General features: G+C 37.1%; 1 protein-coding gene across 1 annotated transcript; it reads right to left on the bottom strand.

Annotated features, from left to right (window-relative positions):
* Positions 1-1,911: 1,911 nt before the first annotated feature.
* LOC148953906 (serine/threonine-protein kinase pim-2-like) lies at positions 1,912-3,216 on the bottom strand. The gene has a single exon (XM_089086011.1). The coding sequence runs from the start codon at positions 3,214-3,216 to the stop codon at positions 1,912-1,914; it is 1,305 nt and encodes a 434-aa protein (XP_088942137.1).
* Between the last annotated feature and the right edge of the window lie 12,204 nt (positions 3,217-15,420).

The raw sequence follows: 15,420 nt of genomic DNA, 5'->3' as shown, positions 1-15,420 counted from the left end.
TCTTGGCATTTATCCCCCCCCCCTGCGTTTACCCTCCCGGCAAATACCTCCCCGGTAAACACTCCCCCCCCGTAGAAAAAGTCTTTCCAAATTTGAGAATCTTATTCGAGCTGTGTTTTTTTTCCGTTAGGGGGAAGGAATTTTCGTACTTGTATATTATACGCTACTCACTCAAGTTAATGATGTGTAAAACTCGAGAACAAACCGGTTTCTTTGTTAGTTTATTCGTTATTTTAGAAACAAATCTGGGTATTATATTTGTACATTAGGGGGGGGGGGTAAAGTATAGCGGGTCTACATGGGAAATGTGTTAGGTATAATTATTCTGTATATTATGAAGTAAGAATTTTTTTCTGACTTCAAACTGATTAAATAGTTTACCCCCCCCCCGTTATGTGCAAATATATAGCCCAATTTATAAATTTCCCATCTATTCTGTCACTTGCCTTTGTCTTGTCTCGCGCTAAGCTGAAAGAAACTAACGAAAAAACCGGTTTGTTCTCGAGTTTTACACAGCGTAAACTTGAATGAATGGCGTATAATACATAAGTGCCAAAATTCCTTTCCCCTAACGAAAAAAAACTCAAATAAAATTCTCAAATTTTGAGATTTATTTTCCACGGGGGGGGGGGGTTAAACGGTGGCCACCGTCTTTTTGACACGAGCCAAGCCAATAAATCCTTTCTCACCGTTTATCATATCGGGAGCTTCAGCTATTGCCAAACCTACCAACCTTGGTACATGAATATTTTCGAGTCAATGAACTTTTTAAAAGCAGAACATATGTCAAGTCCCGTAGTTTGTCCTTGAAGGGGTACAACTTTTACCTGCTTTTCTTTTGCTTGGAAGTCATTAAAAAACTTTCATATAAAAAAGACCATCTGTGCAATATCAACCATTTCGGTTGATCCGTCAAATTGCAGGGAAAAATAATTGCAACGATTTGAAACAGTTTTAAGTTGTGAAACTAAATTAAAACTCATTGATTCAACTGCTCTCATAGTATTTTCAGACATTAGTGTTGGGTGATAATTTGATTAATCGATATATCGATGTTTTACTTTCGATATATCGATATCAATATCTCTGATATAATTTTTTTTGCTCAGATTTACTCCTAGTTTTGCTAAAATTCAATTACAAAGATTGTAATTAAAAGTATTTTGCGCAATTTTTTTCCAAATTTTAAATAAAATACAAGAAAAAAAATTATTTGGCAATTTGAAATTAGTAGCATGTCATGTTTTTCCCTGAGAATTAGTTCTGCCTTTCGGTGATTAAAGTAAAAAAAAAAAAAATTTTTTAAGTGAAAGTAAGGAGCAACATTAAAACTTAAAAGAACAGAAACTATTCCGTATATGAGGGGGGTTGTCCCCTACTCAATACCTCGCTCTTACCGCCAAGTTTTTTTTTATATCTTAAAAAAGTTATTGCTCTAATTAAACGGCTCTTGTATTTCAGGACTTGTTCTTAAAGGATTGGGACAAAAGTCAAAATTTAGCGTCTTTAAATTTAAGTTTTAATGTTGCCCCTTACTTTCAGTTGAAAAAAATTGTTATTTTTTATTTAATCACGGTTAAGTATATTCTCAAGATGAATATTCTCAGTGCGCAGTGCTTTATAAAAATTGGATTCCTCGAAATCACTCTGAAAATTGAAATTAGCTAAAATTAACAATATATATTTCGCGTTTAAGTTTGGGCAATTTAAAACGTTAGTCTTTGGAGAGATTATGAAGCAATACGTTTTCATTCTAGAAAATTCGGTCATAGTAATAGCACTAATTGTTCAATATAATGAAAAGAATATAAAAAAAAAAGTCATCATGAATGCTAAATTTTTATTGTAAAATTTAATAAACTTAACAAAAGAAAACGACACGCGATAAATTTTGAGTCATTTGACTTTTTCCTAAAAGTGGCCTATTTTCACACTAAGGATCTTGATCACATCAAGGTTTAACCAAGGATCCTGAAGTATTTGTTTCACACTTGGTCTGTTATCTCTCGCCACCTGCAAACATCTGTTGACTAGTCTACGAGCCATTTGTGAAGCCTTCCTGTTTCGCAATCCCAAGTCTATCACACCTTTAGCTTTAAGAGAGCTTCTCCCGTTATCAAAGGGTTCTTTGCCAATCAAGAGTGATCCCAATATAATACCTAGAGACCAAGTAGTTACCGGTCCTGTCACATGTATCATATCAAACAATTCACAGAAATCAACTTCTGGAGGCCAGTAACCAGGAGTGCCACAGATCATTTCATTGGCCGTCTCCAAAGATTCAGCTAATCCAAAGTCAATAACCAATATATTTTCATTTTCGTCAACAAGGATATTGTCCCCTTTTAGATCTCGATGTGTAATGCCGGCCATTTCCAATCTCAAAACTATAGATGTTATTTGTTTAAAAATATTGATAACTTTATTTTCACTCAGCTGTTCATTTTTGTTGATAAATTCAGTCAATGTTATTGAGTTCTGATGATACTCTGTTGTAATCCAACATTCCTCTCCGACAATATAATAATCTAGTAACTTCACACAACCATCAATATCTCTAACTTTGTTCAAAAAATATACTTCCTTTGGTAAAACTTTGCCAGAGTCCAATTGAATTTGGTTAGTTCGTTTTAAATTTATCTTTTTTACAGCTGCTCGTTTCCAATCACGGTTTCTTGTAGCTAAGAATACTTTCCCGGAAGCACCTTCTCCAAGCTCCGTAGTTGTTAGAGTATACTCGTTCAACAGCTTTTCTAAACCTGTCTCTAAAGTATTTTCCTGGAAACACTGCTTTTTCTTTATCTTGTCGACCACTGCCCTTAAACAAGCACGATTAACTAGGCCACATAATGGCTTAATGGCTTCCTTCTTAATGGCTGCATAACTAGGAACAGCTGGGTCAAAAGGCTCAAAACTGATAGCAAACTGATCTTGCAAAAAGAAACCATTAATATTATGTTTTATTTCATTATTATATTGCACTCCGTATTCTGAAAAAATTCTTTGACGGGGAACATTTTTACAGTACATTTTTTCTTCATTGTCGAACTGTGTTTCTGAACCAGGAGCATTTTGTTGGAAATACACATAATCCCTGCTACTAGCTCTATAACTTGCATCATCAGGCAGAACCGATATTTTGTACATCGCATTTTGGCACTGTCGACCATACTCCAAGTCCCATGGATTTACAAATTTCTGTTGATGAAGTTTCATACTTTCAAGAAATTACAATCTTAAAGGATACACAAATATTGAGACAAACTGTTCACGCAAAGATAACTTTCATTACTGAGGCTATTGTGCTGTGAGATTTCTTGTTTTATAGACCCATGACGCCACCAAACTTATTATTGAGATGACGTCATGGAAAGGTGTTTTACACATTATTTCTTCGGTATTAGGTGACGTCATTCTGTTTGTGCAGTTGATGCAAGTAATAAATGTGATTTTTTGAAATATTTGTCGAAGAGAAAACTTTCAGTGTGGTATTGTCTCTGTTTTTATTTTATCTTAGTTTGTTCTTCGTCAACATTAGCATATAGTAGGAAAATTGCCCTCATTTCGCTAAATCTCCAATGACAAATACTGAGGTCCAGTCTTTTCATCCGGGATGTCCCCTCCCTGACGCCTCGCTCTTTACGCTAAAGTGTTTTATTGTTTAAAAAAATAGAGTTGTGAGAAGGTCAAACTTTGGCGTAAAGAGCGAGGCGTTGAGGAGGGGACAGTCCCTTTCATATACGGAATAATTTCTGTTCGTTTTAATTTTTAACATCGCTCCTTACTTTCAGTTAAAAAAAACTTCTTCTTTTATTTAATTTTTGAACGTTTTTGAATTAATGCAGGTTTTTATTTTGGCTCACCGTACATGAATAATTAAAACAAAATTTTCATATTAATTTTACTTTTATTTGGTTAAATGACTTCCTCGAAACTTGTTTAATTTATTTACGAACTTTTTTATTTGTAGTAAATATACGTAACTTACGAATTAACTTACGTAACGAACTTCTATATTCATATATTTTTAATAAATATATTAGGGGGTTTGCCCCCTAGTCAATACCTTGCTCTTTACGCTAGAGTTCCAATTTTGTTCCAATTCTTTAAAAATTACCCCTTAATCACAAAGGCCGTTAAGTAGAATAAATAGCTCTTATGGAAGTGCTGAAAAATCATTGACTTAAAGAGCGAGGTATTGCCTAGGGGATGAACCCAATCATATACGTAATATTTTCTGTTCGTTTTAAGTTTTGAAGTTGCTCCTTACTTTCAGTTGAAAAACTTGTTTTTTTTATTTAATTTCTGATCTTTTTTTAAATAATGATGGGAAATCCAGCGCCCCCTTCATAGCAATGTCCCTTCCCCCATGAAAACGTCCTCCATGGAAATATCCTCCCACATAACCCCCTACCCACTCCCTCCCACTACCAGAAAAAATACCCACTGAAAACGTCTGTATATTTACCAATAACCAACACTATATGTTAACATTGGGTAAATTTCATAGCTTTCAGCCCTCCTCCCGGGGACTTCGGGGGATTAAGTCATCCTAAAAGACATATTTATCATATTGTCAACCATGCTGAACAAAATGCCTATCTTAAAATTTTGATTGGGTTACTATGGGAAAAAGTGAATGTAGGAGGGAGCCTAGTTGCCCTCCATTTTTGGGTCACTTAAAAATTTCACTAAAACTTTTAATTTCCGTTCTAATAAGCCATTCCACAATATTCTAGGACCACTGGGTCGATACAATCACCCCTGGAAAAAAAAAAAACAACAAATAAACACGCATCCGTGATCTTTCTTCTGGCAAAAAATGCAAAACTTCCCTTTTTTTTAGACAGGAGCTTGAAACCTCTGTAGGGTTCTCTGATACGCTGAATCTGATGGCGTGATTTTCATTAAGGTTCTATAACTTGTAGGGGGTCTTTCCCTTTTTTCGAAAATCAGCTAAATTTTCTCAGGCGTGTAGCTTTTGATGGGTAGGATTAAACTTGATGAAACTTATATATTTGAAATCAGCATTAAAATTTGATTCTTTTGATGTATCTATTGGTGTCAAAATCCCGTTTTTTAGAGTTTCAGTTTCTAATGAGCCGGGTCGCTCCTTACCACAGTTTATATAATTATCCAGTATGATCTTTCCCTATCTCACCCATTATATAAACCCGGACCAAGGTGCGAGTGCTCCAGAGAACGTTTTTGCTGATGTAAACATAAGCGGCATTAGATCTTTTCACGGGTAGACAAAGATTAATCACCTACGGAACAAGTACTGACAAAACCACTTGGCCGGCTCAACCAATAAGTGCAGAAATAAGAGGGAGGACCTTTTTCTTCGCACCGAGAATGAAGAGCCAGAAATTTTCTGCGGTAAACTTACTGGTATATTATATAAACTGTGCTCCTTACTTACAGTTTGTTACCACGAACCGACGCCCCCTTCATAAGAATGTCACTTCCCTCACGGAGACATCCCCCTTGGAAAGATCCTCCCCAGCATAAAAGTCTGATCCCATTGATATATTTATTGGTATCAAAATTACGGTTTTTAGAGTTTTGGTTACTATTGAGCCGGGTCGCCACGAACTGTTTGATAAGGAAAGAGTTTTAGAGAGGCGGGCAGAACATTTTGAGATGTACTAAACTGGATAAAGTTACATGAAAACATTTAGAGGAAACTAAAAAAGCTTGTGACACCTCAGATGTGAAGGAACATTTATTTTGTGAGGAAGAATTAGTGACAGTGCTAAAAGGGTTAAATCCTAAGGTTGAAAATTTCGGCTTTTATAGTTTTGTTTACTATAGGCATATGTTGCTCTTTGCTTGCCCATCACCACCACGAATTGCTTGATTGCATTCTGGCCTCTAGCTGGTTTTAGACCATTTCTTTCTAAATCTGCTCTGTGCACCAATGAGTATTCTCTGTGATCCAACTTGTATTTTGCTTGAATGACCTCAAAACCACCGAAAAATTACGTTTTAGGTCAAAATTATTCTGAAAGCTGAGACATTCGGGACCAGACGGTATCTCCCCCTCCCCCCATCCACTGTAATTAGGCATAAATGTGTATTTGACATCAAAACATGCCATAGCTTTAAAAAAATTAGTGATCGCTGGTGATGCTTGGCTAAATGGTTTCAGGTAGGTAAATGGAGACCTGCTAGTACTCACAGGTGGGTAAACTCTGATGAAGAATCTGGTTGCTCATTAACAAGCTATTAAAACTTCTGGTTAGCATTGGGTCAGTCTTTTTCTAAATCTTCCTCAAACCTATTAACTGTCTATGCTCATTCTGTAGAAACGGACAGGCTTTGCCCTGCTGTTATGGGCGTGCAGTGCCCTCTTAAATACTCATTGCACAAAAATCCCAGAAGCTAAATTTAACCCCCCTCCCCTTCAGAGATGACTGATCCTCTTCTAACTGGGCCATTTGCGAAAGGAAAAAATTCACCCATGCATACTAGATTAGCATTGAAAATTCTTGTTCGACCAAGATTTCTATAAAAAATATACAGTACCTTCTGTTTTCTCTTTCAAGATGTTGTCTGATGAAAAAAATGTCTATTTCACTTTTTTTTTCAAGTACAGGAAATACCTTCTGTTAGAAATTTCAGCCGCTTCCCTCCACCCAAATTCTCCCATCCACCCATTGAACATATTTTTTTTTTGCTTTCTGCGGGAAAAAGAAAAACGAAAACTGTCAATATTAGTAAGTGCTATCAGACGGTGACTGGGTTAATCCCCTCCCCCCTTTCCCCTTCAAAACTTAAATAAGTAGATAAATATAAGCTTTATTGATTAATTAGTTGCTGTAAAATACCTTTCATATGCGAGAACGGGCAAGGGCCTTTGGCCCTCGAATCATGCGAATTCAATTTTCTTGCAACGGCTCGGATTTTAAAAAAGGTACAATATTTCCATCATTCGCGAAATTTTGTGAATTTTTATATTTACGTTGTAACCTTAGATTCTTAATTGACAAGCTGAGAAATGAGTGGTAAATTAGCATGCTTTGATATTTAAAATTGTTTACATTTTAGGGACCGGATGACAGCACAGAGGAAAAAGAAATGCTGCAGGATTATGCAATCGAATACAGCATGCAGGAATTGAAGAAACAGAAGATTCAATAAATAACCAGATCGATTCACCTCTAAATACTCTTAGTATAGAAGAGTACGAGTCGCATTTTACTGAGAAAAAAGAAGATGATTAATATGAATGTAACGCTGTAAGGGGGTTTAGTACTGACAGCATGGATTCAAATGTCGACGACGGGGAAGATTTCTTCGGTACCCCAAAATTGATCAATGCACAAGCTGTATTTAGTAGACGTAATAATACATCACCACCTTCTGAACTTGCTGTGAAAAAGGAAACAGAAAGCAAAAATTTCGAAATTGAGAACATCAGTAACCCAACTTTTAATGGGATAAAAGAAGAAATTACTATAAAAGAAGAGAATAATTTTGACAATGTTAAAGTAAAGGAAAATCAAAAGAAAAATTGTATAAATGGTAAGAGCGACATTTTTCTTGACGGAAGTACTAAATTGGAGATGATAAAGATAAGTGAGAAACATGCTAAGGTAAAAAGGGAGCAAAAGCAACAAGCTATAGCCTCAAAGACTATGGAAAAAAGAAAAGACCCAAAAAAGAAAGAGGTAAAAAAGGAGCACAGAAAAAATGGTGAAGTGAAACCTACAAGCGAGGAAAGACTTGATAAGACAGTTGTTAGTGAATTGGTTGTTCGATATTTAATGCCGGCTTATAAAAAGAAGCTTCTTGGTGACAAGGAGGAATTTAAAATTTTAGCAAAATCATTGACGCATCAAGCATTAACAGATAGAAAATCTATAAGAGGTAAGAAACTTTTTTCGTTACTCATATTACCTTACCTTAGATCCGCCTGTGCCTCCAGAGGCACCCAGGGCATCAAGAAGGAGCCGCTAATACTTGCTGCAGATTTGCTAATGCCAGTGGGTCCTCCCACTGAGGTTGGATTGATACGTGCAGGTTACGGAGATCTGTCTGGTACGTTTGACGCAAGGTGTTTCTGGGTCTGCCCCTGCAGCGTGGACAATTTCTAAGACCACACTGGCTAATCATGATACAACGAAACAATAATAAAATAAGAGAAAACCGAGGATTATACAAGCCAGTGAAACATATGAACTAAAATTCAAATATTCCGGTCAATATCTCCATTTGACCGTCCTCAGTGCATGATAATAACACCAGAATTACTAATAAAACTCCATGGATACAATAAAGAAAAAAATTCAAACCTCGAAACAAAACGTAACTAAAATTCAAAGACCCTCTCCATGTAACGGTGAAAGGGTAACTGACCAGTTACCCTGGCTGCCAATGGAGCGCTGCATTTGGTAGTCGGAGATTGTCCATACGTAGTACATGGCCAAGGTATCACCATCGGCGGACTCTTACGTTACTCATATTCTTGTTATTAATTTTAAAAAGCATTTTCCAGAAAAACAAAGTTTTCCAAAAAAATTAAAGGGCTACACTAAACCAATGATGAGCAGAAATAAAGTAAAGATTTTTTTTTAAGTAATTGAAAATTTCAATGAATAACCAAGTCAAACTCAAATATTAATAGAAACTACCATAAATAGGAAAAGGACTAATGCCCCCCTAAAGCGCCTCTTTCTAAAGACTACAGCCTAATTTGCACTATGATTCAATTTTTAATATTGTCTATATAATTATTTGATATCAAGTTGTAATTTTATTATTGGTACTAATTAGCTCTTGTTTTGTTAGTCATTTTATGATAATATTTGATTGCTTACTCTTTAAAATTAGTCATTTATAATTTACTCTTTGATAATTGTCATAGTTTCTTTGCAAATTATTTACTATTTGTATCTTTGCTGCTCGAAAACCATATAAATTTAATATTTTTGGTGTGATATCATATCAAACCAAGGCCGTACCCAGGGGGGTTTAGCCCCCCCCTCCCCTGAAATGTTTGTCTGAGTCGTAAAACATAACAAAAATGGATATAAACAAATTTTGTATGCGTCTGTTTGTGTACCCCCCCCCCCCAAAAAAAAAATAATCTTTGAGTAACCCCCCCCCCCTCCGAAAACATCCTGGGTACGACCATGTATTAAACGTTGTGATGCAAACATTATCATTCTTGCTGTGATATCAATAAAGGAAAAAGGTCCCTCTGTATGATTCATTCATTCTTTGTAAGCTGACTTGGGCATTCCCTAAAACTAAGGGCAAATATAAAATGTGCATAGTAATCACATGCTTTGATGCACTAAAATTCTGCTGAATGTCTGACTCATCTTCTGGTGAGGCACTTGTCTATGACAAATAATTTTTGCTGAGGATGAAATTAGGAGTTTAAGCAAAATGAAGAAGAACTATTTAAAAAGTAGAATAACCCTGGGTTTTTTTTTTCACAGTTGAAAAAAGTTGTCTAAAATAGGAAGATAAGTTTGTAAATCAAGATTAGAACATTGGAAGGTACAATGATAGGTAAAGTATGGTTCTGAAACATGGGTACTTCGAAAGATGGAGGATTTGTTAGATGTTTACCTGAGGAATTTATAACGGATAATTTTTGGTGCCCGTTTGACTAACCGTATATCAAACAAGAAGCTGTACAGAAATACGGTTCTATCCCAGTCTTTTAGGGCTGTAATGAGAGAAAGGCTGAGAGGCTAGGATACGTCTTGCGAATATAGGATAGCTTATTGCCAAAAATCGTTCTTTTTGGTCATCCATCTAGGGCCAAAGGAAAAGTGGGTGGTCCCCGAATGGGTTGGAAGAAGTCGCAGTGAAGGATTGAAAAGAAATTGGAATTTCTTGGGAAGGGGTAAATAGTGGTGCTTTGAATAGATTCAGGGAAGAAAGAGCTTGCGGAGCTGTGTTAGCCTCAGGTGACTTGGTGCTGCATTGAGTTGTTAGTAGTAGTAAGATGAATAATCTCTTCTTGGTCGATGCTTTCTTTGATATGTAATGAAGCTTATGTAAAAAATCAAAGAAAAGTAATGGGAAAAAGGCTTTTCCTAGCCGTCAGTATTATAGCCTCTAATGTTGACTAAAATACTACTACTAACAACTCACCGCAGCACCAAGCCGCCTGAGGCCAACATAGCTACGCACGCTCCTCCTCCACCCAAATATTCAAATTCTCCATTTTTACACCCGCCCACGAAGTTCCTATTTCCTTTAAACTTTTCTTTATGACGCCCTCCTACCCCAGACGGGACCGACCTGCTTTCCTTTTAGCCCTAGACGGTTGGCCGAAAAGAACAATCTTCGGCAATCTGTCATCCTTCATCCGCAAAACGTGCCCTAGCCACCTCAACCTTTCTTTTATTATAGCCCTAGAGAGCGGTATTGAACCACATTTTTCTTATAGCTTATTGTTTGAAATACGGTCCGTCAGCCGGGTACCCAGAACAATCCTTAAGCAATTTCTCTGGAAAACATCTAGCAAATCTTCATCCGCTTTTGGGAGCCTTTCATAGTCGCTCTTTGAGACTGTCATTACCCTGGCTTCTACTACTCATATACTGGTTTGCTTACATTCTCGCAATTCGTCCAAACTTTTTTTTATCCGTGAAAAAACACCCTGAGCTTTAACTGCCATACTTTTAACATCAACATCTTCACTACTTCACCCGTCTTAACTAATAATAATACTAAGGTAAGTGTGGCTGCCTACCTGATCAATCTTTTCATTACCCAAAGTCACCTTTTCATCTTCACTTATTCCTAGCCTTAGTGACTTAGTCTTTCTAACATTAATTTTCAAACCAATTCTAGCACCCTGAACTCCCAAAACCTCTAAAACTTCATTCATTTTTCTCACACTTTCATCTAGGATGCTTAAATCATCAGCATAATCCAAGTCCAGGAGACTTTTACCTCCCCATTTGATTCCGTGGTCTCCCATTGCCTTTCCTGTGCTCCTTAAAACAAAGTCCAACAAAATAATCCATATAAAAGGGGATAGAACACAACCCTGCTTAACTCCTGATTTAATATAAAACCAGCTGCTAACCTCATTTCCTACCTTAGCCGCAGCAGTGTTATTCTTGTACATAGCACTCATCACTTTAATGTATTTGTCCGGTATACCATACAAGGATAAAACCTTTACTAAACCTCTTCTATGAACAGTTTCGAACGCTTGCTCATAATCTATAAAACTTATGACCAAAGGTGTTTGAAAACTCAGGTACTTCTCAATTAATAGCCTAAGAGTGAAAATTTGGTCGACACATCCTCTACCTTTTCTTAAATCGCGCGGCTCTTTTCTTAGAACTTTGTCTACAGCATCCCTCCGTCTAAAAAGTGTCATATTACTAATTAATTTTATACCTACAGAGACCAGGCTAATGTCTCGATAATTGCCACGCTCATTCTTATCACCTTTCTCATACAATGGCTTAATTAGGGTTTTACTAAATTCGCTATGTACTTCCCCTTTTTCAAAAATTTTATTCATAATCTTCAGTAACGTATTTCTACCCTCAGAGCCACCATATTTAAGAAACTCATTTACCACCCTATCAGCACCTGGGGCCTTATTATTTTTAATCCTTTTAGTACTGTTGCTAATTCCTCTTCACAAAACAAATCTTCCTTCACATCCAAGGTATGACAAACTTTTTCATTTTCCTCTATATCTCTTCATGCAACTCTATCTTGGTTAAGCAAATTGTCAAAATGTTCAATCCATCTCTCTTTAGTTTTTTCCTTATCGCTGATTGTGGCTCCATTGCTATCTTTAACTGGACCAACTCCACATTGATTACTCCCTCTCAATTTGTTAACATGCAAGTATATTATTTTACTATTATGCTGTCTAGCTGTATCTTCCAGATCCTCGGCAATTTTATCCATGGCCTCCACTTCACACCTCCTTAGTTCATATTTTAATGCTTTTTCCACTTTCTTTAGATTCCTTTTGTTTTCATATACTTTTAAAAAATTAACTTAAAAAAAATTAAACAACTGTTTCATTTAACAGCAGTTGACAAATATAATTTAGCGTCTATTATGAGCTATATTTGGTAAAGGGTGCAATCTCCGAAATGAAATTAGATGATTTTTGCCAATGCTGCTTCAAAAACAATTTTAGCGGGTGTCCGGAATGGTCGCGGTTGTGTCCAGAATTATTTCGCGCTAGTGATGCGATTAGATACCCTACCCATCAATTAGTCCCCGTTTCAATGGAATTCGATTAATGCGATTGATAACCACAGATAACAATGCTCACATTTTCAAGGTTGTAAATAATTCTGTAATTGATGCTATTCTAGGAATTAAATGCACCTGAATTAGTTTTGCTATTAAATTGTTTCTAGTGTTCACCTTGTCAAGTTTAGATTCATCCTTAAATAAGAATGGATCGATTATTTATTTACAAGTGACATATGCCAGTATCTTCTAATGTTCTAAAAAATATTCAACCCCTCCCCCTTTTTTTTAAATGTTATACCCGTTTTTGGCTGACATTTCATGAATTTGTATTCTTAGGAAATGCATCCCTTCTAGGTAATGAGTAATCCCAAATTCTCTGCACTTTGGGTCTATTGATACACAAGGTTTATCAGTATACCAGTCGGCTATCAAGAGTTTCGGAAGTGTAATTTTTCCAAAAATGTGTTATCCCTTTCAGAACCGTGGCCAGGGGAAACGGGGGAGAGGTGTAGGGGTCTGAGAATTATGCCACTTGCCATAGTAACAGTAGACATTGTTACTATGTGAAGCTCATGTACCAGACCTAACAACAAAATTGACCACACTGCACAGACAGTTGTCAGTCTCAACGTCCCCCCCCCCATTGTCTCCGCATCATGATTTGATTCGGTTATTTCAGTAATTGATTTTTTATGTTTAGATTTGCCTTGTGGTTTAATTTCATTTCTTGTTTTAATTACTTCAGTAATTGAACTATTTATTTCATTTACACCAATAATCTCATATTTTTTTCATTGATGTGGGTTATAAATAAGTTATCATTATTATTGATAATAAATGACGATAATTTACTGACAAGGATGATAAAATACGTCGATAATGTAACTCTGGCATAATGGTACCCCATTGATGGCACTTACATCAACCTACTCTTTTCCATAAATGAAAACTTATCCCCAAAACAGTCCTTTTAAAAGGATCCGATATCTTATTCTAGTTAGCGTAAAACTAACGGTTATGGAGCGTTGCTAGTGACGTATCCGGTATTCTAGTGGAGGTTTTAACAGATGGTCCCTTAGAGGAGTAGTAAGTCATATAAAGCTTTCAGTCCTACATTCAATCCTACAAGAATATGCTCAAAAGTGTGCACAGTCCCGGTCCTACATTCAATCCTACATTCAACCCTACAAGAATATGCTCAAAAGTGTGCACAGTCCCGGTCCTACATTCAATCCTACATTCAGTCCTACGCCTGAGGCATGAGTATGTGTGCAGTTTAACCGGTATATTGGCTTACCAGACGACTTGATTAGTAATTGGATTCAGATATACTACGAACGGACTTTCAGTCCTACATTCACGGGTTTCTGCAAAGTGTTATGGGATTAATTGAAAAAATACCAGTTAAAAAAAAAAAAAAATAAATAAACATGTATCCATGATATTTCTTCTGGCAAAAAAAAATACAAATTCCAATCAAAACTGGTCAAACGTGTTAATAAGCTGTAAGTTATAGCTATCTGATAACTCGTTCAGTATCGCATGTATTTTTAGCGGTATCAATGCTATTTCATTTGCGTAAAGCTATCTCGATTTCCCAAAACTTTTATTGTTCGCATAAAACTAACTCAATTTGCAAAAATGGTATTCCATTTGTGTAACTCTGCTCTGAATGTCCTTAATGAGGATATAAATAATATAGAATGACATTGTGACTCGACCTAGCTTTACCTCTCTGATGTGGTCTGTATAATACAAAACTCTGTGGTCATTATAATACACAAGTTCCATTTGAACAGTGTTGTGAGGCCCCTTACCACAACCCCAAAGGGCTCCAGTCCCCCCACCCCCACCCCGAGGGAAGCTCCCGGTCTTCAAAGGTTCTCTGGGCTCCCAAAGGGCCCCCCGGCTTCCCAATGGCTCCTGAGTCCCCCATTATATTACTTTTTAGGCTTTATCATATCTTTTCAGAACAAATTATTATTTTAGGGACTTATTTCGGTGAAACAGTTAGAGACATTTTAAAAGATGATTTTAGAAGAGGATTTGAGGGTGAAACACTGTGATCGTTATAATACACAAGTTCCATTTGAACAGTGTTGTGAGGTCCCTTACCACAACCCCAAAGGGCTCCGATCCCCCCACCCCAACCCCGAAGGAAGCCCCCGGTCCTCAAAGGTTCTCTGGGCTCCCAAAGGGCCCCCGGCGCCCCAATGGCTCCTGAGTCCCCCCTTATAATACTTTTTAAGGCTTTATCATATCTTTTCAGAACAAATTATTATTTTAGGGAATTATTTCGGTGAAACAGTTAGAGACATTTTTAAAGAGGATTTTAGAAGAGGATTTGAGGGTGAAACACTGTGGTCGTTATAATACACAAGTTCCATTTGAACAGTGTTGTGAGGTCCCTTACCACAACCCCAAAGGGCTCCGATCCCCCAACCCAACCCCGAAGGAAGCCCCCGGTCCTCAAAGGTTCTCTGGGCTCCCAAAGGGCCCCCCGGCGCCCCAATGGCTCCTGAGTCCCCCTTTATAATACTTTTTAAGGCTTTATCATATCTTTTAAGAAAAAATTATTATTTTAGGGAATTATTTCCGTGAAAGAGTTAGAGACATTTTAAAAGATGATTTAAAAGATGATTTTAGAAGAGGATTTGAGGGTGAAACTCTGTGGTCCTTATAATACACAAGTTCCATTTGAACAGTGTTGTGAGGTCCCTTACCACAACCCCAAAGGGCTCCGATCCCCCCCACCCCGACCCCGAATGAAGCCCCCGGTCCTCAAAGGTTCTCTGGGCTCCCAAAGGGCCCCCGGGGCCCCAATGGCTCCTGAGTCCCCATTATAATACTTTTTAAGGCTTTATTATATCTTTTCAGAACAAATTATTATTTTAGGGAATTATTTCGGTGAAACAGTTAGATACATTTTAAAAGATGTTTTAAAAGATGATTTTAGAAGAGGATTTGAGAGTGAAACTCGGTGGTCCTTATAACACACAAGTTCCATTTGAACAGTGTTGTGAGGTCCCCTACCACAACCCCAAAGGGCTCCGATCCCCCCCCCCCAACCCCGAAGGAATCCCCCGGTCCGCAAAGGTCCCCCCAGCACCCAAAGGACCCTCCGCGCCCCAAAGGTTCCTGAGCCCCCATTATAATACTTTTTAGGGCGTTATTATATCTTTTAAGAACAAATTATTATTTTAGGGAATTATTTTGGTG

This window comes from Artemia sp. Qi Xiang Cuo, chromosome 3, assembly GCF_049724085.1.
Source record: "Artemia sp. Qi Xiang Cuo chromosome 3, ASM4972408v1, whole genome shotgun sequence".
Lineage (NCBI taxonomy): Eukaryota > Metazoa > Arthropoda > Branchiopoda > Anostraca > Artemiidae > Artemia > Artemia sp. Qi Xiang Cuo.
Note: the sequence above shows the minus strand (reverse complement) of the source record. Positions and strands in the feature narration are given on the sequence as shown.